At 41.4% G+C, this 23,647-nt stretch overlaps 1 protein-coding gene across 1 annotated transcript; it reads left to right on the forward strand.

The window, feature by feature from the left end:
* Positions 1 to 19,807, forward strand: ttll4 (tubulin tyrosine ligase-like family, member 4). The gene is made up of 21 exons (XM_084361982.1): positions 1 to 108; positions 1,015 to 2,302; positions 3,375 to 3,861; positions 5,037 to 5,187; positions 5,307 to 5,383; positions 5,512 to 5,563; positions 7,210 to 7,328; positions 9,019 to 9,129; positions 9,408 to 9,484; positions 10,305 to 10,499; positions 10,885 to 10,967; positions 11,102 to 11,230; positions 11,482 to 11,604; positions 12,059 to 12,157; positions 12,643 to 12,777; positions 12,999 to 13,136; positions 13,336 to 13,432; positions 13,785 to 13,995; positions 15,045 to 15,112; positions 15,222 to 15,292; positions 15,562 to 19,807. Exons 2-21 carry the CDS (start codon positions 1,667 to 1,669, stop codon positions 15,746 to 15,748), a joined length of 3,246 nt encoding a protein of 1,081 aa, XP_084218108.1. The 5' UTR covers positions 1 to 108; positions 1,015 to 1,666; the 3' UTR covers positions 15,749 to 19,807.
* Positions 19,808 to 23,647: the final 3,840 nt, after the last annotated feature.

The raw sequence follows: 23,647 nt of genomic DNA on the forward strand, positions 1-23,647 counted from the left end.
GATGCTCCACTCGATTTTTTCACCTAGCTACTGCAAAGTGAGAAACTGATGAGTAGCCGCTCGCCAAATCAATGGAACATGTTAAGGACACAACAGGGGACGATGCAGGTATGAATATATGTCTGTAAACTGTTAGCAGGGCCGGGTTTTTATCGCTGATACTGTGGCGTCTGTCAGACAGCGTTGTGTTGGCTGTTGCTAAGCTAACGGCAACGCCGAGCAGAGTAAACAGACGGTTATAAGCTCCCTTCGTGTAATATTGCTGGGGAGTAGTTAGCTGTCAGCTCGGGTCTGTAGGGATGAATGTTGCTTCTCTTTTCAGTAATAATATTGTCAGAGTCAGTGTGGTACAACAGAGCTTTAGTTAACATTAACGAGCTAACTTGAAGCTAAGCATGAAACGTGCTCTGTAAGCGCACACACGTGAAAGTACACTCTGACAGCAGTGTCGGCAGGTTTCAGCCCTCGGTACCATGTCTGCTAACACAAAGTTCAACAGACATGATTAAAGAATGATGACAAACTACTAGACACACCTGTAACGACAATATGATCCCTGTATGGTACGTTGCTTTAGTGCTAACGTTAGCTTACTCACTTTGCTAACTCACACAGCGAAGTGGCGATCTCGTTGACACAGTATCTTACAACACTACACACACTGTATGACTCCCATCTGCTCCCTGTCGGGCTGGATGGATGTGTATCAGAAAACTAAACACACTGAAGCATCACAACATCAACCTTTCTGGTGTAGTTCGAGTGAGTAGCTATTGTTGAAAGGGGACTACAAAATGAAATGCTTCAAACTAGTTAACAAACAGCCAAAGTGTGATTTTAGCATTATCGTCCATGTTTCCCCTGTGGTGACACAGTGGTGACAGTCGTTTAATTAGACTACATCCTTGATCTGCCTCTCAAATGATGACATGACTGTTTCCAAACAGCTGGTGGTCACTGTTCTGTCAGAAATCTGTTTTCTCTGAGACTGACTCTGCTCCTCCTCTCCTGTAGTTTCAGAGGTGAAGTCTGGTGGTTTGTCGCCTCCCGTGAGTCAACTGAGGAAGGCATGAGAACTGTACGGACACCACTTTCTCCTCCAAGACCTGATACCTTGGAGTGATTTCATCCCGTGTTGTTGAGAAGAAGGAAGAGAACCAGTCTCCATCAGCCTCAAGACACCTCGACTCGGCCTCCGTGTCATATCAAACTCCAGGCGTGACTGTTAGCGTGTGAACCACTTTTCCTCAGGAAGAAAGCCTCATGTGCCTGCTTGTCTGAGCCTCACGTGAGGGCTTATAAGTCTGTATAGCTGCCTGAAGCTAACACTGTCCACTCTGACAGATGCTAGGTTCAACTGTCTCACTGCTGTCACTGCAGCTTTGACGGCAGTTATGTTTACTGTTGTTCAGGATTCATCAAGAACTTGTAGTCAACCTACTTTGACCAACATAACATTTTCAACTCTGTTCAACTGGAGCTGACATCTCAGAAATCATTCCTAGACAAAACTACTTGTGGAGAGGGGATCTACAAAGACAAACAGGGGAACCCTCCTCCACCTCAGGCTTCGGTTTGTCTCAGCTGTTAACTACTACCCTGCCTGTCGATCTCCACCCAAGACCTCTGTCCTCTGGAGGTAACCACTTCTTCGTTGGTTGGTGCCATGCCCACCAACCAGTCCTCCCCCTGGGGTGGGGGGAAGCTTCGGACTGGCTCCAACGCAGATAGTCCCACCACTACAACCTCTGTCAGTACACATGCCAAGAGCGTTGCGGCCACTAAAGTGCCTTTTAGTCAGACTTCTCTAGAGCTATCCAGGAGAAAGGACCAAGCCAATTCTCCCTCCTCTAATGTTGCCTCATCCTCATCCCCCTTAAGGCAGACAACAGTGGCCCCATCTGTGGAAAATGGGGACGAAAATAAAACCAACACCCAAAGCCAATTCACTGCTGTGCCAGATGGGTCTCCAAACCTGCCACAAACAGTTAATGGGACTCAAATCCCGAACCAGGTACTGGCAGCAGGGCTGAAGCAGGCTGGTAGCATCCTCACAGAGACCAGTGCCCCTTCCTTCATTGCCAAGAACGAATGCCAGACTGGATTTAATGGCCTGCTGACTGGCACTGTGCAGAAAGGTTTGTTGCTCCAAACCTCTCAACATGGAAACGGTTTACTAATGAGCAGACATCAGGCTGCCACTGGTGAGGCACCATTGGGATTGAAGACTCTCTTGTCAGTTTGTCATCAAGACCTGTTACTCAAAGGACGGCCCTCCCTGCAGCAAACTAACAAATCGATGGTGAGTATTGATGTCTCGCAATGTGGAAGCCTCAGCAGAGCATTTTCCCATGAAAAAAAAAAAAAGACATTCATGCAACACAGTTGGATTTTAAGCTGTTAATATTAGATACTCACAGTGTTTGTCTTAGTACAGATCGACTATAATGATGAAAAGAAAAAGAAAGAAACGGCAGACATTTTTTTGCTGTTTTAGGGTGATTTGTGGAGCTCCTGCTGTTCATGAGTGTCACAATTTTGATTAAAAATAATGATAATTTAAAAAAAAGACAGAGATTAGCTTTCAGTCTTCACCACGCCATCATTTGTTGTTAATCGTTCAGTCACTGAAGGCTGGTATTTTTTTGTTTAACTCTGGAATCTTTACTTTTGATGAAGATTATTTGGACTTGTCTGACCCTAACCTGCAAAAAGCCTCCAGGTTGTAAAATACCCCAGTCATTTGAATTAGGAATTTGAAAAAGGAATCCGTTCCGAGGAAGATTGGTTGTTTTTGGTTGTTTTTTTGTTGTTGTTTGATGTGATCATGTTTTTTGTGTTTGTTGTTATTTTACACTATATATATTTTTTAATTAAAAGACAAATATTTGCCTCAGTGGGGCTTAGATTCATATATAAGAATGTAGAAAAGAAAAAGAAATGACAGACATTTGACTGATTGAAGGCGATTTGTGGAGCTCCTGCTGTTCATGTAGAACCAGGAGTGTCACAATTTTGATTATAAATAATAAAAAAATAAAGACAGAGATGAGCTTTCAGTCTTCACCACGCAGGTAATGATTTTACCTCAATTTTAAGGTAACGATTCTGTTCAATTTAAACTTTTTTTTGCAGCACTGACGGCTATGCCATTGTTAGACACATCTGGATGGATGGCATTGATTTTACTGAATGCTGTGGAGTTGTTGCACACACATACCCATGCTGAAAAGCTTTCTCATTTATATCAGCTGTCTAAATAGTGCATTACCAGGCCTTATAATTACTGATGATGTTGGTGTTCCATAGTCTTTTAAATGTTGTCCACTTACTGCCTCCTCCATATCTGACCTTTGCTCGTTTTGTCTTCTCAGCTTGAAATTGCAGACTGTTCCTCTCTGCCATCAGTGCCTCCTCAATGCCTTACTGTTTGTGAACATCAGGGGGCAGCAGGGGGAAAGGATGCCTCCAGCTGTGACAGCACAAAAGTAGAGATAAGAAGCACAACAAGAGAAACAACAACTACTACAAGGAGGAGCCATTCAGCTAAACTGGCAACAAAATGCAGTCAGACACACAACAGCTGCACAACAACTACTGCTTTAAACAATCAGCTGCTGGTCAGAGGTGGTCCCCCAGCAGTGGTGGTAGCAGCTACGAACCGCAGGCCCCATACGACAGCATCTGCAGACCTAAATAAGCCAATTCAGTGTCCACCAGAAAAAAACACCTTGTCCACATGCAGAAGAAGCGGTCCTCCAGTAGCCAGTCCCTCGCCAAACGGCCCCACGCCAAGTGTGTTCAGTGCCAGTGTCAGTGCCACCCAGGAGAAGCAGCCCACACTGCTGGATGACATCACAGGTAATCTGAATGATCAGTTACATACCATGGATGGCAAAAATGTAATACTGAGCTGAAGATCAGACGCCAAAGCAATGACACCTCAAAGGAGGTCCAATAAACTATTTTTGTCATATTCAGCAAATATCTCCTCTTGGTCTCCTATTGGTCTGTTCTGCGTGTACAGTAAAAGAAGAGAAAGGCATCGTTACACATCGTTTACAGCTTAAAGAAAAGTAGCTCTGCAGAGAAGGAAACTGCATAAATTACAACTTTCTCCTGAGCACACTGAAGTGAGATGTGGTGTCCTTATCTGCTAGATAACATGCTGCTGCCTACACATGTCTGTCTGTCTGCTGATGAACACGAGCTGGCTCTATAACAGGGAAACAGAGAGGCTCAGGACAGCGATAGCTCTCATTCAAACATAAGTTTGTCTTCTGTATTGTTTGTATTGAGCTGCAGAGTTTATTCATGGTCAGACCTGTAACACCATATAAGCCGAGATTGGCAGCTTAATATTTTACATTTGAGCACAACATTAAGTTATTTGTCAACATATATTTGAACAGTGTGGCTCATCAACATTTTCAGGAAATTACCTGGAAAATATAAAATATAAAAATACTAAAATACAGTGGGGCTTTAAGAAATTTGGAGACAGACAGACATGTGTAGGCAGCAGCATGTTATCTAGCAGATAAGGACACCACATCTCACTTTAGTGTGTGCTCAGGAGAAAGTTGTAATTTATGCAGTTTCCTTCTCTGCAACACTTTTGCAGAGCTACTTTTTTTTTAACCTTTAAACAATGTGTAAAGATGCCTTTTTCTTCTTTTTTTGTCAGTTTCCTACCATGACAAATGGGATCATTTGTCATACTTTCTACTAAAGGTTGAACAGTTTTGGTTATTTCACTTGAGAGAGTTCAGTCTTTTTTCTTTGTGCGCTTCCTGTTGGTTTGAAGTGGGCGGGACTCGGTCGGCAGGTGATGTCTTCTCTTCACCAGTTAGGACTTAGCTCAATCTGAAGCTGATTCTGATGACTGCTACTTGGTTGTTTGGTCACTGTCATTCAAATCAGTCGGTCAGTGAGTGAAATCGGAGTGTTTGAGTGTTAAAATCTAAATAAGTTTCATAGTAGCTAAGATGAAACCACTACAAACTCTTGATAAATGACGGTTCTTTCCCTCGTAGATGTGGCCTCCTGTCCTTCAGGAGCCTTGGTGGGCTCCGTGACCACTCGGATCTCCACAATCCACCTTACCAGGCAGGGATCTTCATCTCCATTCCCTTCCTCACCCTCCCCTATAGAAGAATGTGTGGCTGGAGAGAATCAGGTGTCTGGGTGAGCGATGGTTAATTGCTCTTCTGCTTCTCTGCAGTTCGTCTTTTCTTTTTCTTTCTCTTTGGTCTTCTTTTTACTCTTTTAAATCTCACCCTGAATATTTGGCTTCATGGTTTCAGCCAGGAGTGTGTTATGCAGGTGGATGGAGTTGAGGAGGAGCTACCTGATGAGCTGGAAAATGCCTGTAGTGACGACAGTAAGATGTTAAAATACACACACACAGACTTAAAATGTACTGTCATCATTCTCAGCTGCCTTTAGTCAGCTGGTCATTTTGTTCTTTTATGATGTAGACTGATTTTGGTTGTCCTCTGTTGTCTTTAGATGATTCAGACTGTTCGTCCTCATCCACAGCATCCATCGCTCTGCTTTCTGGGTAAGACTCTGTAACCACACAACAGTTAATTCTTCTGTTCAGGGGCTTTGAAGGTTTGGAGAGAACTACTGGGAGCGGTTCAGACGCAGAGTGTTATGCCTGCCTGAAATCATTGACTTGCTCAGACTGTTTATTTTTTTCCTTGATGTCTGTACTGCTGCTGTGGTTGAATGGACTTTGTAGTTAAATCGTTTCGTTATTTGTCTGTTTTAAGTGTGTTTTTTGTTAATATTCCGCTGTTGTTGTGCTGTAGGTCACGAGTCTGCTCGGGGTGTTTTGTTTTGAAAATCCATATGTCAAAAATAGACACCATAGAGAACCGTATCTGGGACACTTCTGCGTGCCGTGGCGCAGCTGGTGGGACCACGAGCATTGTCCAGAATGGTTGCGACACAGACGTGCCCGCTGAAATGTGGGTGTCACCCTTGAGTAAATAATAATCAATTTAAAAGACATACTTTTGATGTCAAGGCCATTTATGAGCCTGAAAAGACCACATGAACCTGCGTCCTAGACAACTTCTGAATTCGAGCATCTTACAGTCCAGTTCAAAATGCCAGCATGCTTTCCTTGGACCGCCCAACATCCTATCCTTGCTTCTGATTGGTCTCCTGAAATGGCTTAAAACATATATATCCATGAGATCCTGTGGACTCTTTGTCTCTCTTTCATTCTCTCTCACTGCATTGTTGAAAGAGGCTGAAAGCAGCAGAGCATGGTGGAAAGGTCCGCTGCATTGTGCTTCATATTGTTCTCCACTGTGATGGCCTCAACAGTAGAACTCCCTACCAAAGACTGGCAGCTGATTCTTTGCTAAAACAGCCTGGATAGGGAGCGCTATTGTCACCTTTTTTTCCCACAACCAGCTGATTTGTTTATGTGTTCATTTACACCCCCCACCCCAGCCCACCCCCACCTTTCCTGAATGCTATAGCTCCTGTATGTATCGTATAGTGTTAAGTTAGCCTAGTCTAATGCCATTGTATACCTGTCTGTGGTGGAGGGATTTTATCAAGGAAGAAATCTTTGGAAGCGGATAGCACCATCACCTGTTCCTTCATCCATCGGTTTATCCGTCTCTCCTTCCTTTCTATATGACTGTCATGTGAGTGGGTTTTATTTTGAGTGTGAATTCTCATTATTTTCTTCTTTTTTTTCTCTGATGTGATCAATGGTGTTCATTTCAAAAAAGCTCAGGAATCTGTAAATGTTTAAATTACTGGACAGTGTCAAACTGTGCTTGTACTCTCTGTGTGAGGTCAAATTCACAGAAGCATCGTGTTACGAGTGCTTGGTGCAAATGATCACCCATCCAGCCCAGGATCGACTTTTGTTACAAACCACAGTGGTGACTCGATGCCAACTTCCGTTAGTTAGAAGTGGGTGACCGTAACTCTAGCTGCATTACTTTTTCACTTTGTTGTGAGACTGCAATTTGCTCGTTTAATATTAACAGCTAAGACGAGTGCCGTGTCTGCTAAAGACAGACAGTCTTTAGAAGAAACAAACACTGAACAGTCATTCTAGGCAGAATTTACACATAAAGAGTAAATATGTGTTGTTTAAAGTCGCTCTGTACAGTACTGTTGGTACGCTGATGTGTTTGGATGTCCACTAATCACTGATGTGTCTTCACTCCCTCTCAGTGTTGAGGAGCCGATGTCATTGGGGGCTGAAGATGATCGAGAGGAGAGACCGGCTTTGGTTCCCAGTTTGTTCCCCCTCATCCCTCCAACACTCTACTTCAGCACCGCCAGTGAGAAAGGTCAGGACACGCTCGTCTCATGTGTTCTGTTGTGTGAAACAGATAGTAGCTCGAACAGTTGTTAACCCAGTTTTAGAGAGCTGACCTGCCAGTTTTAAGCAATCAGAGCTCAAAATAAGCACCGGCCATTAGCTACATGCTGGTAAAATGTGAACATCCACTAGGCATTTGGCCAGTGGAAAGAAAAGTTAATAAAATATGGAAGAAACGTCAGGAAGAGCCACAGAGGAGGATCCCTCTCCCAGCACTGACTGACATGCAGTAGATGTCGCATGTACAGAACAAAACAACAAAATCACAGTTTACTTGTTTTATTGACAGCATATATAAAAAAGATAGCAAGCCTATATAAGTATAAGAGTTACAGGAGAATGTGAGTGTGAGACTGATGAAGGGATGTCTGTTATCAAAGCTGTTAGTCAGCTTCAAAAATCAGCACACAGCTCAACACAGTGACAGCTGACTTTGAGCTAGCTTTACCTCTTTTAAAGGAACAGTTTACCCTAAAATCAAGAATACATATTTTCCCTCGTAGCTGTTGATTTGGTGTGAATTGCAAAGTTTTGGAGATGTCAGCCATAGAGATATCTCTTGGCTAATTCTAGCATATTTACAGTAATCTCCATTAATATGCACTGTCACTAAGAAATAAACTGGATAAATAAAAAATAAAAAAAGTCCTCCAATATAATCGATCTAGATGGCACTCAAAACACAAAAAACACCTTTGGAAAAACAGCAAAGTCTCTTCCCAGAAATCTGTTGTTGTCTGCTGTTTCCCAGAGCGATGCCAAAATGCGGTGCGGCAATATGGCATATCCGCATGCAATTTTTCCTCATGACAACTACGCACACCAGGTCCAGTGCGAATTATCCGCGGTGCCCTGTTCCATGTTCGTCCCTGCTGCCCTTTGTGTAGATATTAATAACTACACTTCACAACCAGATTTGTTCAACGAATGAGGCCCAGTAAGTTACCCCTGGACCCCAAAAGCCCCTTTCTGTGACCAACATATAACATAATCATGTGAATATCAGCTATATTACCATCCTCATTGTATCCTAGCTGTGTGTGGACTGGACATCAGCTGAAACAAAGGTTTTCATTTGTTAAACTTATATTGCCACAGGCGGAAATCTGTCCCAGTATTTTATTCCCCCACTAGAATGTTCTGCAGCGGTGTGCATACGTTAATAACTACCTATAAAATCTTTTTTTTTGCTCAATGTGAGAAGGCTTTTAACTCAAGATAATCCACAGATCTTGTTGTGAGCAATTTCATGTAGGAACTATTTTCCTTCTACTTAACCAACCCCGCCAACTGAAACACTGAGTAGAAGGAAGAGAGCATTCACTCACGAACAAGAGGCCCATGCTTGAGACAGATGTAAACATTAATGGTGTCCTCCTTTGCTCAGTTGTACTGTTAGCTAGCTCAATAGTGATGCACGCTCTTCTGTGCAGTGATTCGTTCAGGTAGAGTATAGTAGAAAGAACATTTGTGATTGTTTTATTAAACTAATTATTTGACTGAACAGTTTACATTTCATACCATCATGTAAATTATCTTCAGTAGGTGCTGTGAACTATTCAATATTTGCATTTTGCCTCCTGTCTGTGTGGGTATACTGGGTATTATTGAAAAGTATAGCTGTAGCACATACGGCTTTTGTGTTGTGTGCTCTGCAGTGGAACTGCTGCCTGCAGAACAAAGACGACTGTTAAAGTGGAAGATGAGCACCGTCACGCCAAATGTTGTCAAACACACCATCGCCAGGTCACACTTCAAAGTCACCAAGAGTAAGTGTATGTGTGTGTGTATATGTGTGTCGGTGAGAGCTGCTGCCAAGATAACATAAACATAATTCAGAAACTGTTAAATCATAGACAGAGATGACCATGATGTACAAATGATATCTGCTAAACATCAAACTGGTAAAGAGTCTTTACGACTGACTGATGTTATGAATAATGTCGCTTTAAATGGATGTAATAGTTTGCACCAGCTGAAATGTAAATGCACTGTGAAATTTGTCCTCGATGATCAAAACCTGTTTGTCGTTCTGTCGTTCATGTAGAAAGCCACGACTGGTTGGGCTGCTGGGGACACCACATGAAGTCTCCTGGCTTCAAGGCCATCGGAGAGCACCAGAAGGTGAAAAACTGTAGATACACTACTTATTCCTGCTCATACTTTCAGAAGCATTCACTTTATCAAATTACGATTTCTCCAGATTTCTATTGAAGGCAGACATAGACACATTTCTGACTTTCCCTCCTCCCAGTGTTTTCCCTGTGGTATAACTGTTGGTGCAGCTGTTGCAAAGAAAGCATTAGCATGATGGCTACCACTAGCAGCACAGCTACTGTCCAAAGCAAAAAACAACCATAAGTATCCCAATTTGATCTAGACACCCTGATCTCAGTGCGATGAAAAGTGTTGTATTAATGAGTAGGCAGGTTTTGTTACTCACTGGTCTAGTAGAAAGAATGCTGGTTTTGAACTGGCTTGAGTCCCGGTGGTAGGGGAACAGACTTGACTCAACACCAGAGTGCTCTCCATCGAGTGAATGCTCGTCCATCACTCTTGTTTTACCTCAGTTTCTATCACTCTCCCTCTTTACCTTCTTTGCTTCCTCCATCAGTGGAGTTCTTTTCTTTTGCGGTGTAGAGTTTCCACATTTATTCCAGTTGTTCCACTGTTAGCTGGGGATAGTGACCGGGGAAAACAATGCCTTTTCCTGTTTTAGTTGCGCAGTGATGGACACGTTTCCTTTGTGTAGTAATTAGACCTTAATTTTGCGGGAAAATCCAGCCCAGTGACGGGCTGAATAGCATAGGGAACCAATCTACACGCAGATTTTTTACAGCCATTACACTGTGCATTCAGTATTTACTTCAGAATGATAAGTTAAAGCAAAAAACTTGTCTGCTCAAAGTTAAACCTGGCTGCATTTGTGTTTCTTTTGTCCTAGTTGAACCACTTCCCAGGAACCTTTCAGATTGGCAGAAAGGACCGGTTGTGGAGGAATCTGTCCAAAATGCAGTCTCGCTTTGGCAAACAAGAGTTCAGCTTTTTCCCTCGGACCTTCGTCCTGCCTCAGGACATCAAGCTGCTGCGCAAGGCCTGGGAGGACAGTGGCTCCAGGCAGAAATGGATCATCAAACCTGTATGTTAGACAATCATTTTGATAGTTTACTTGTGAAAGTGCCAAAAACAAGTCAGTCTCAATACATCAGGGGAAAAAATAGACTAAAAAATAGATAGATTTTTTGGCTGCAAGCAAACAGCAGTAAGAGTGAATTATGAGGTTACAATTTCAATTGCTAGATAATTTGTTGTGTTGTCTAATAATAATAATAATGATGATGATGATGATGATGATGATGATGATGATTGGCTTTAATTGCTCCAAAAGCTGAAACAAGGTTTTTTGGTGATTAATTAATGTTCCAAATGAGCCATTCAGATTGTGAGAATCGAAGAATATGTTGAAGTTTAAATAAATGTATGTTTTGTATAAATAATTTTTTTCCTCCTGTTATCTGTAATAGCCTGCGTCAGCCAGAGGAATAGGAATCCAGGTCATCCACAAGTGGAGCCAGATGCCGCGCAAGAGACCCCTACTGGTCCAGAAGTAAGTAGCCTAGAATAGACTGGGAATGGTTAGTATCGTAAAGTTAGTAGGCCAGAGAGCATTAACTGTACCTGACACTACAGCAGTGATTAGTCTTCAGGGTAAAACATTGTTTTTCTGGTTGTGTTTTGCAGGTACCTGCACAAGCCCTACCTCATCAGTGGTAACAAGTTTGACCTGCGGATCTATGTCTACGTGACATCCTACGACCCGCTCCGAATTTACATCTTCTCTGACGGACTGGTTCGATTTGCCAGCTGCAAGTAAGTTTCCTGCACACAGTGACAAACCCAAATACTGTAGATTAGTTCAGGTAAAATAGAACCATAGTATAAAGTCTGTCATTTAAGCAGGAAAAAGTCATAGGATCTAGTGGGATATGTTTACAAATGTGACATATAAAAATGTATGATCTAAAAAATCAATATGTTACATTGTTGACATTTTGAATAAGAATTCAGAGCTGATGAATGAGGTCATATTTGACTTAATCTCGTGTGTTTCTCCTCTGAAGGTATTCGTCTTCCATGAAGACTCTGAGTAACAAGTTTATGCACCTGACCAACTACAGCGTCAACAAGAAAAACTCTGAGTACCAGACCAACAGCGACGACAAGGCCTGCCAGGGACACAAATGGTAACAGAAAGGAAAGATTTGTGTTTGAATCAAAAAAGCATGAAGGTGGATGATGGCTATTTGAAGAGAGGCAAGCTTGGAATGGGGGAGGAAGACTATAGAAGAGTCAGTGGGTAAAATAGGAAGTGGAAGAAAGGTGTGTGTGTGTGTGTGTGTGTGTGTGTGTGTGTGTGTGTGTGTGTGTGTGTGTGTGTGTGTGTGTGTGTGTGTGTGTGTGTGTGTGTGTGTGTGTGTGTGTGTGAGTGAGAGAGACAGGTTGGAAGGTAGGGTTGTGGGCCAACACTTTGTACAAGTTCACATCACAATTTAGAGTAAGAAAAGAAAGGGAATGAATAATTATTAACTTGTGTTCATGTTGCTCCTTTCATCTTTGCTATTATTAATTAATTTGTATGTAATTCTGAGCACTTGTTTCCAAACTACAACAAAATGTGTGTTTGTGTTTGCTTTTCAGGGCTTTGAAGGCCTTGTGGCAGTATCTTGGTGTTAGGGGGGTCAACACCACTCTGATCTGGGAGAAGATTAAAGACATTGTGATCAAAACCATCATTGCGTAAGTTTGCCCATTCAGTCATTCATTGGCTGCAGAACTGCGTATGTAATGTTCTGTTTGCATTGTTTCTTCTTGTTGATTGATTTAGTGAAGTGGGATTTTTGCTGATTTAGCATCATGACCAGATGTTCCTCGGTCTTAACAAGAAGTGTGTGTTTGAAGCAGAGCAACCAACCCCTCTTAAATGAAACTGTGTTGATTAACCATCTGTCTGTACAAACGTGCAGTCCGTGTGGTCACTGGTGGTAAAAAATGGCAACATTTCAGTTTAAGACGTTTTCTCAGGACTTTCTGCGTGTGTGTGTTTTTGACGTAATCTTCATTAACAAGTCTTTTTTCATGCTGAGTGTAGAGAAGAAGGTAGATGTCGGAAAGTCTAAGAAATGCTGAGCTGTAGTGGAGGATGACTAGAGATCTATTTTGAAATGGTTAAATAATGACCATTATGAACACCTCTAATCTCCCTCCTGTGTGTCGGTCACCAGCTCCGAACCGTACGTTAACAGTCTGCTGAAGATGAACGTTAAGACGCCTTACAGCTGCCACGAGCTGTTTGGCTTTGACATCATGCTGGATGAGAACCTCAAACCCTGGATCCTGGAGGTCAACATATCACCAAGGTAAAACACACAGACTTACAAAGTGGAGCACCCATGCTGTTGTGGCCGGAAACCATTTGGTAAACTGTTTATAACAGGCTATAATGTGGTTGTATGCAGATGTAAGGATGTTTCAGTATTTATGTATATTTTTTGTTAGCAATTACATGGACGTATATAGACACACATAATAATTGGATCTAGCTGTTTTCAGACTTGTAACTGTTGTTTCTCTGGTCCAGCCTCCATTCCAACACAGCACTGGATGTTTCCATCAAAGGTCAGATGATCAGAGACCTCCTGAACCTTGCTGGCTTCCGTATTCCCCAAAGAGAAGATGTGATCGCCCCCTGCAGTAGTGCCTCCAGCTCCACCAGCAGGTAGGTTGGAGTTAGTCCACCTTACAGGCTGCCATTACGATCACACCGTCCACGCGATGGTCCACGTTAGCTCTGGTCACAATTTAGGAACAACTTTGAATATGATTCAATCCAACTAAAACTACAGCTTCAGAAAAGACCGTATAGATGATTCAACACCTCTGTTTGTTGATGTGTGTCTGTGTCTATATATATACAGTCTGTGCGGGGGGAACAGGGAGAGGACTAAGCCAGATCTGTCTGCTGATGAGAAGGTGAAACGGGCCTTTTACCTCACACAACGCTACGCCGACAAGGTATATGAACACAAACACACTAAAAATACTACATCAGAGATAAATAATTTTTAAAAGTAAATGCATTTAATCTTGTTAAAACAGTTTGAATGTTTGTTCAGCCAAGTGTCAGTAGTAAGCTGAAATGGTTGCAAGGAGCAGTTCCACATAAAAGTTCCCTCATCTGACATAAAACATTACTTAGATTTATTGCAAAGTTGGACAATATGAACATTCTCAGAAAAAGCCACAGCAAGTGTTGTTATTCTCTCGTCTGTTGTGCCACTCCTGCACCACTGATAGTGTAGATTCTGGTGGTGACGATGAGTACTAGTGACCTATCAGTTACAACTTTCCCTCTTCTCTCTGTCAGGACTTCCTCTCCACAGTGTTGGACGTCATGACTCCAGAGGACGTTCGCGTGCTTGCAGAGAGTGAAGACGAGCTGACTCGTCATGGACAGTTTGAGCGAATTTTCCCGTCACCTTCATCATCTCGCTACCTTCGCTTCTTCGAGTGTTCGAGATACCTCAACATCCTGCTGGACCAGTGGGAGCAGAAGCACTGGAACAACAGGACGAAAGGTATTTGTGTTCCTCAATGCATGGATTTGCAGGGCTATCTATATTTACTGTGGAGTAAGAGAGGAAGCACAAATTAAACTTGGTTGTGTGGGTTAATGTAATACGTAATGTAAGGTGACGAATAGATGGGACCTATTCAGACAGATGAGCTGAGACAGCAGTGTGTGATTTAACATATTTGAAAAGTCAGTACTGAACATTGTTTGAAGACTTTCAGCTGTTTGATTTATTACAGAAGCTCTCAGCTCATTATAGGGCTGCACAATATTGGAAAAAATAAATGTTGTGATATATTTCTTTTCTGTGCTATATATTGCGAAACAAATAAGCATTATAGTATTATTATGTACAATAAGAGTTATTATAAAATGGCTCTGTCAAGCCAATGCAAAACAATGAGATATGTGCCCCAAAAAACAGCCGACTGCAACAAATAGCTTAATTTACTATTGGTGTAACAGTCTCGTCCCAGAGTTCAGTCCACTTCGTAAAGTGGGCAGTTTGTTTTGTTTTCCCCACAACCCCAAAACAGTTCAGTTTAAATCCAGTTTACAACCACAAAAAGAAAGACCATTTGAAATCCCCCTCCTGCAGATCCTCCAAAATAGCTCTGCTAAAAATAATGAGGAGACTCGTACAGGCTTTTACATTTCATTATTTGGTGTTCTGTCACCTTTGTCCCACACTCTCCGCAACCTGCCAACCTCTTTTCTTGCCCTCTCCATATTAGGATCTCTCATAGAGTTAGTACTAACTTGGACACTACGTGACCTGACAAAGAACAGAATAGGTTCAATCTTCCATAGACCTTCATCTGAGGAAGACCATGAGATGTAGCTGAAAGATCTGATGAGATGGAGATTTTGTTTTAACCTGTTTTAAAGACTTTCAGCTTCACTCAGAAACCATCTGGAAAATAACAACATCGGAGTCAAGCTGCTAATCATCTGAACAGAGAATGAGGTTGATAACCATGTCAGGGGCTCCTCATCTCACTTAGGGCAGAGGACACTGACACTGCTGGTGTTAAATGTCCGTCTCATATACAGGTATCAGTCTGCTGACGTCTCTCTGTCAGAAAGGAGTCCATCTGGGAACCAGTGACCCCGCTCACATGGTAAGGAACTGTGGAGAAAGAACAAACATTTGTCTGAATAAGTTATGTTTGTTTTGAAGTGTTGAAGCATGATGTGTTTATCACTGACTGTGTCTTTGTGTCTCTGCAGTGGTCCAAGTGCAACTACATCTCTAAATTTGAAGCCCACAGACAAGACCTGGTCAGCCCATCCAGATCAAGGTACACACACACACACACACACACTGTAACAGTAATTACTGTTTCACTCTTATTTTAATAAAAATATAACATTGACAGCAGCTTTAAGTAAACAAATCCTCCATCAGGTTTATTCTACACATACCTGTTAAGGTTATGTATATGTTGAAACAGGCTTAAACATGATACCAGTGTTAATTTGAGTGGGTTAGGATTATTCCACACCGCACAGTAAATAAACAAACCAGATTAATCCTTTCCCGGCTGCCCTCTCCCGTCTTATCCTCCAGGGTGGTGGTCAGCCTTCAGCACCGCTCCCATCATGACAATGACGACGGCTCAGACAGGGAGGTGGCCTCGGTCTCCAGCCTGCCTGTTTCACCAAGTCCTGGATCCAGTGTCACCAGCAGTGCCTGTACAAGCCCTCAGCCCAGCCTCTCTCAGAGCCTGCTGCCCCAACAGTTTGCCTCACTCTGACACCAGTTTGCTAACATGATGTTCAGTACCCACAAGAGACACAAAGCTCAGGGTCCTCAACTCTCCCCAAACACGCCTGCATTGATCTTTCATGTCTAGATGAATGAGTACTGTACTGACAACTGAAAGCTTGGAGCGCAGTCTTAACACACACTGTAGAGGGGAGTGGATTTTGGATTTTAACAGAATTGTAGTAGCCTATTAGAAGGAAGTAGTACATTGACTACTATATACTGATGGGACTTTTGCAAAAATGGAGGATCTCTTTGAATGATGAATTTCAGTGCTGAGGAGAAAACAACACACACACACACACACACACACACACACACACACACACCAGTGAAAATCTAACACTCAAACAACCAGACGAGTACTTACCTTGTTTTAATATACACCATCTTTAGTTAGAAGGAACTCTTCACTTCTGAGCAGCCAGTGATTTTTATTCCAATCTTTGCAGTATGGAAATCGTCCTGCAGACTTCATGTGTACTTCTTTTGTCAAATTCACCTTGTTATATGGCATTACAGTGCAGACTTTACTCACGAGTCAGCTGCTTAACCAGACAAAGATAATGCAACATTAGAAGCTGACATGACAGGTGTGACATTTGTTTGAGCATGTATGAGTAAGAGAGAATTATCTTAATCTCATCAACATTATTCGCATGTGAACATGCTCATTGAGGCAGTATTTAAAACTGATGGTGGTACTGCATGAAAAAGCTCTGACAACAGAAGAAGCATATTAATTTTAATCGGACAATAAAACTACACAGTCGGCTGGCAAAAAGGTTTAAAAGGTGATTGATTGGCCAGAGCTCGCTCCAGGCCTGATGGACTCTCATCAACAAGACCTGTGTTATTCTGCTGTTTACCTCGTGATTGTCCTGACAGAGAAAGAAATGATTGTCCATGTGTTCATAGTGTTATAATCCACTGTGTAGTGTTTGCCTTCAGATAAGTCTTAAAACCCATGGATGTATAACTCAAACTGAATGTTACATCTTCCTCTCACTGGCACCTGTAGTCACCAACCCACAGCAAACACACAACTCTGTGCTCTTTCAATGCTGTGCCGTGAATGAGACCCTCAGATCCCATCTGTCTCCACTGTTGGTCCTCACAGGCCTTTGGTACTTAAACTGTGAAGAAGAGGATTGGCTTCGTCACAACCTGCAGCACAAAGTATCACTATCATGTATTTTATGAGCACAAATCGGCAAAAATACAAACGCAAAGGCAACACTTCTTACAGAATAAGAGGCCCAAAGTTGGTGATAAACAATGACACAATACTGTGATTTGTCTGTTGTCTTGAATCTAAGACTGTCGTTGGTTTGGTGTTAAGAGGTTGAGCAACTGATTGCACAACAAGTGTTACATTCCTCACCTTATGGAGTCAAACTTGGTGTACATGTTTGTGTGTAAATTGAGAGGTGAAGAACAAAGGGCTGTGACTAGACAAAAGAAGGGAGTGATGGTGAGGAAGAGGAGCTGCAGAAATATAACTCTGACTTCACCAGACTTTGTGTGATGTGTTGATCACTGCAGCTTTTTTCAAACATGTTAAAAGTGTACAATGTACAATAATACAACATTCTGATTAACGATGTTGACTGGCAGTATGTTAGAGATACTTGAAGGTGAAACTGTGATCACCCAGTTTAACATGCATGTTTGTAGACAAAAAAAAATAATGTTACAACTAAAAAGAAGGGCTTTAGTTTTTGAGTGACAATAGATATATGATAGTATATAGAATTTCTTGAAAGCTGCCAAATCTAAGTCAGACACCAGAATTTACCCCTGCAGAGCCCAACAGTGTATGTTCATTAACACAGACATGTCCTTTGAAAGTTCCACTTAAACTCCTTAACACTGAGCTGAGTGGTTATACATTGAGTGCTGTCCAGTGTTTGCTGTTTGAGGGGAACCAGTCTGAAATTCCTTCTGTATCCTCAGGAAAATAAAAAGTATTTTATTTCAAAAATCTTCATCTACTGTGAGGACATTTTCAGAAAAGAAAACATAAAAGTACTTGAAGTTGATGATGCTAAATTCAATCTGACAGGCAGAGCTGGTTGTAGATGAGAGAGCTGCAGCTGTCTGTATTAATATTTGAGTGGACGTTATTTGAAAAGTCTTTTTTTTTTTTCATTCCTGCTGTGAGAAGTTAAAAGCTGAAGTGTGGAAGCTAACTTGTTTACAAGAGTGTTTATTATACAATTAACTAACAAATGCCAAACTGCTGTGCAGTGTCAGTATGTATCAGACATTTCTATCTTCGTGCAAGCTGCTATCATCACTTATACATGAAATAGGAGGAGAAATACAATATTAATATAGGTTATTGCATTTAAACAAAACAAGATGAGCGGAAGCACAGAGTGTACACTGGTGTACAGAGGTCTGTCTGATCAGAGGAACTAGATGCTCTCCATGGGGCTACTCAGAGCACACAATAAAGGAAAAGTTCACCCAAAAATTAAGTTGGTTATCATCTACTCACCCCAGTGCAGATGGAAAATCGGGTGTTTGTCGTTGACAAAACATTTCTGGAGCTTCACAGAAGGTCCTAATCAACTGAAGTAGAGGGGAACTTGTTTAAAAATGTAAAAAAACAACAACAAACAAACTGGCTCCATACGGCTTGTCTGGTGTAATCCAAGTCTTCGGAAGCCCTGCTATCCTAAATTGATTTAAAAAGACATTACTTACCGACTTCAGTTGGGATGTGCTCTAACACTTACATAAGATTTTGGCAATAAAAGGGGTCTAAATGGATACTGCAACACTGTTTTGCTGTGACGCTCCAGAAAAGTGTTGTGGACTACAAAACTTCAGCCCACTTTCCATCGGCATGGGATTGAGTAAATAATTACTGAATGTACATTTTTGGGTGAACTTTCCCTTTAAGGGCCCATTCACACAGAGAGACATTACTGAGGAGAAATGTATTCAAATTTACTTTATTTGAAATAAGGCAGCTACATATGATAATTTTTAATGATCTGTTTCTTACTTTGTTTGATAATTTAACAATTGTCTGTAAAATTTCAGGAACTAGATCAGAGTGGCCGTCACAAGATCCCACAGCCCAGTGAGGCGTCCTCAAAGTGCCTGCTTTGTCCCAGTAACAAAAAACACAATGGTGTTAACCAGAGAAAATCCTCAAATACAAGAGGCTGGTACCAGTGAATGTTTAACATGCTTTGCTTCATAAATGATTGAAACAATTAGCTGATAAACAAACTTTATGTTGAATAATTGATTAGTCAATTTGCTTTGAACTTTGAAAAGGTGAAATATCTTGAAATAAGAAGCTGGAGAGTGAATCACCTGCATGCCATGAAGGGCAGCCAGTGGGATGTGATGAACATATCTGCGTTCACACTTTCTTTTTAAATCATGTCACCAGTCTCTTATCCCTGTCTCTGGCTCTGCTGACACACCGACAGCAGCAGCTTCACTTCGGCTAACATTTCTCTGTCTGTACTGGGCCTACACAGTGTTTGCTGAGCATCTCGCATCCACTATAAGGAACAAAAAGTCAGCATCAACACACCGTGGTTTTGTGTGTTTTTGCTTTTAAAATGTATATACAGTATAAAACTTGAAACCAACACTTACCTAACATGCAGGCTACATAAGCTCAAACACAAAACCTCCAATGGACTGATGCAGCACAGCTCATTGTTAATAATGACTCTGATGGGAAAGTATTTAACTTTTAAAGGACCATGTAAATTTAAATTCTACAGGTGAAAAATCATTCTAGAGTCTTTAATATTTTCATGACAGAAGTTACAACCTGCTCCAGCGCATGTATAACATCCTCTATACACTACAGCTACACTGCAGTCATGTTTACTGGCTGCATTTCAGAGGTGATATCTATTATAATAATAATAATAACACTGTTTTTGAAGTTGTTTTTAACATAACAGAATTATAAGTGGAGATGACACTTTTTTTTACTAACTTGTAAAATGTTAAAGGGCTGTCTGAACTGCTCAGGATGATGATTTCAAAATAAAAGTTATTTGCGGTACAAGCCTCCTGATTGTGTCTTTATCTGGATGTTTTGGGGGTTTATTTTTTATTTTTATTTTTAAATTTTTCATTTTACCAATTTCAAATGGATTCAAATCAATAGATTTTTTAAAATTTTTTACCAACTGATATCTGTGTTGTTTTTAATTGTTTCTTGCCTTGCATTCACAGAGATACCAAGCCCACAACATCACAAGACTGATACTAGTCTTCTTGTATGATACTGTTATTTTCTTTTATAACTTGATTTGAATGTGTTTTCAGTCAAAACAGATCTACTAAATGCCTTACTGTGACATGTTAGTAAACTAGTTTATAAAATGATATGTAAGTTTAAAGCAGCTTCAAAGATCTTATGTTGCACTTGGCCAACAATGTCCCCAGATTCCAGTCTGTGGTATTCTGAATGTGTGTCAGGACTCTTGAAGCAGTTGTAAACTATAAATATCTGAGCTCCTCTCTAACCGGCAGCAGCAGGCCCATCTAGATAATTGTATTTATTATGAGAAGGGACACTATAGAATAGTTGTATGTCAGAAATATAATTCAATCTGGATTCAGGCTACTTTCTTAATTCTGGAGTTGTATCAATCAAAAGTCATTAATGCAGAGTTTAACTAGCAGGTTTCATCACCAACAAGTACAAGGGAACTGCAGCAATTGTGTGCTCAATAATATTTAAATCATTTGCACAGTTAACTTTTTATTTCTACACACTTTTGACTTGATAGAGGGTGTTCTGCTGGATTTAAAAGGGCAACTGGTAATTACAGTGAATTTTAAGGCTACATGTAAATGAACAAATCTGTTTGAAAAAAAAAAAAAAAAGGAGGGGATGGTCTACTCAAGTTGTTCGGTGTGTCTATAAATAGTGACATGACAAGGCCCAGTGAAACTTAAATGTCTACAGTAGTTAGTAGGACTGGCGAAGCCTCAAAGCTGCACTGGTCTACATTTGTTTCCTTTTTGTTGGATCGAATGACCATAATGTAGATGTGCCAGTTGTTACTTATTGTGACAAACCCGCAGAATCATCGCCTGACTTTTGGTTTTGCAGTCCACCACTTGACCAACTCTCAAAGCTCTCAGCAACCTTGATTTCTGCAGAAAACCTCTGTACGTTACCTCCCAACACCAAATGACAAACTAAGTTAGCAACTAGCAGGAGAACATAGTGGAGCATTAAGGTTGAGGTAAACTTGGCATTTAGCTACTAAAGAGTCGAATGTTTCAAATGGATTTAGCTGACACCAAAGCAGAGCTTAAAGATAAAGAAATATTGTGTTTGGATCCACAAACACACCAAATGAATGCATATGTTGCTGCATGTCTGCTGGACATGTAAATTGGCAACCGTTTGCTAACGTGATAGCCTTAACAACTCTATTCAATGATGTCAGTGTTGTGTCGACAGCTTGTTATACTGCCCCATAGAGGGCATAAAATAACCTGCTATAGCATTAAAGAGAAGGGGAAGTGGGGGCGCTCTGAGAGGTCATCTGGTGGAGGGTGTCAGTGAGGCTGGTCCTTGTTAGTGGCCCAGGTTCGATTCCAGTCTGTGCAGTTTTTTACCCAGGGTGGTGATGTGTGACAACCAAGGTAGGCTCTCTGTGATGGTAATTCCCAGGAACATCAAACTGTTCAGCTGCTCCACCTCAGCTCCACTGATGCAGACAGCGGTGTGTGTCTTTGCCTCCTTTATTCTAAAATTAACAATCAGCTCCTTGGTTTTGCTGACGTTGTGCAGTAGGTTTTTCTCAGTGCACCACTCTGCTACACTGTTGATTTCCTCCAGATATGAGCTCTGGGAGTGCAGTCATGGTGTACATTGTGAATAGGAGGGGGCTGAGCACACAGCTCTGGGGGGCTCCAGTGTTAAGCACTAATGTAGAGATTGTGACTGCCAATCCAAACTCTCTGGGGTCTATTTGTAAGGAAGTCCAGTATCCAGTTGCAGAGTGTTGTACTGATGCCCAGAGTGTTTAGTTTTCCAATCAGCTTCATGGGTGAGATTGTGTTGGATGCTGAGCTGAAGTCAACAAGCAGCATCCTGATGTAGCTGTTTTTATTCTCCAGGTGTGTGAAGACTGAGTGATGGGCAGTGGATATGGCATCCTCTGTGGATCTGTTGGTTCTGAAAGTATACTGTAGAGGGTCCAGGCTGGCAGGGATGAGGTCTTTAGTGTGCTGGAGAAGCAGTTTCTCAAAGAACTTCATCAGGATGGGAGTGAGAGCCACAGGGCAGTAGTTGTTAAGACAAGACACAGCAGCTTTTTCAGCTACAGTAACGATGATGACTGTCTTGAGGCAGGATCAGCACTGCCTTATTGTGTGATCCGAGTGTGGTGAGCAGTGTGTGTTCAGATGCTGCTTTCTTCAGGCTAGTGGCAGGGAATGTTGTGTATTTAACCTTTAGGAAGTGTCTGTAACGTTATTAACATGAACTGCATCCAGTTAGTGAAGTTATTAATTTCATAATAGACGTATTAGTCACCTTCGTTGACGTAACCACCGCTGTTACTAAATAGAGTGGATTTAATCTGCAGAGGTATTTTGATGGTAATGTTAGTAGTGTTATAAGATAGTGTGGCAAACTTGGTGCTGTTCTTGTTGACTGTCCAACTGTAATACTGGTACAAGTGTTCAGCACAGATTATCTGCTAATGTGACAGGTTTACAGATCCAGTTGCGTTTTTAAATTTAGTGGATGGCCACCAGAAATGCACTGGTTGGAAGACGAAGAAGACAAAGCAGAGCGAGTGGCTGTTGTTTCCTGCCAAACAATTTGTATTGTGAGACGTTTGAAACCACAATCTGATAAAGGATTGATGATCATACTTATTTTGTACAAGAAAATCACAGGAGCGTGAAGAAACAAAAACTCCAAGAGTCTTAACAAAATCGGGTCAAGCGACAGCATAAAACAAGAATAAACACTGGAGTTGCCTTTCCAAGATGGAAATCTCTGATAATGTTTGTAAGAGAAATGTTTGCAGACTGACGCCAAAGTGTACTGCTTTCTGCTGGACAGGTAAGAGTACATTAAAGATTACAAACATAGGTGTAGTGCTGCTGGAGCACCACTCCGACACTTTTTTTCTCCAAGTGAGGAAATAAAATGTTCGCAGTTTGTATAATCTGGATGAATGTTAAAATATTAAAGTAATCGATTGTGAAAACTACTTAGTTTTATGGCATGTTTTGAACACAGGTTGGCATCTTCTCATCAGCAAAGCTGAATAGCTCTGCATGCACAGCTCATTACATTATGTGACGTATTCTGTATGTAACGAGCTGGGCTCGTACAGTGTCATCTTGTCATTCAGTCTGTGTGTGAGGGCCGAGGGGCTGCATTTCACTGACCTACACACTCAAAACAAGTACAGGAAGAGAAGCACCAACTGCATTTAGGACCTGAGTCAAACATTATACAAAAGTTACAGTGCACAGCAGCAGCTTTGAATAAACTATCAGCCTACCTTGTTGCAGTCAGGCTGTCTGTTGTCATCTACTCTAAAAGTGTCCCGTGCTGTAATGTACAATGTGTTTTAGCAGTACATTAGTTTCACTGAAAAGAATTGTGTTAAATATGGAGCATTTACATGTTAAATACACACCGGAAGGTCAGTCTGTGCCTCTCAGAGAGCTGGTGGTAACAAAGCATTAGCAACATTAATGTAGATGTTTTCCTTATCTGTTGCACTGTTGCAAGACAACGCACTTTGACTACACATCATGCATATGCACGATTGGAGATTGCACATACTAAAGTAAAGTAAAATGTTTAAATATGTTAATTTCATTCAGTCCTGTCAGCCGGGGCTCATCTCATCCATTTGAA

The sequence above is a fragment of the Pagrus pagrus genome (assembly GCF_965226575.1).
Source record: "Pagrus pagrus genome assembly, chromosome: 9".
In the NCBI taxonomy this organism is placed as follows: Eukaryota; Metazoa; Chordata; class Actinopteri; order Spariformes; family Sparidae; genus Pagrus; species Pagrus pagrus.

Bases quoted from the DNA above. Each gene is read 5' to 3' on its own strand.
- ttll4 (XM_084361982.1), top strand. From the start codon at position 1,667: ATGCCCACCAACCAGTCCTCCCCCTGGGGTGGGGGGAAGCTTCGGACT. The intron at 5,384-5,511 runs GTAAGATGTTAA...TGTTGTCTTTAG, and splicing joins AAATGCCTGTAGTGACGACA to ATGATTCAGACTGTTCGTCC. The intron at 13,137-13,335 runs GTAGGTTGGAGT...ATATATATACAG, and splicing joins GCCTCCAGCTCCACCAGCAG to TCTGTGCGGGGGGAACAGGG.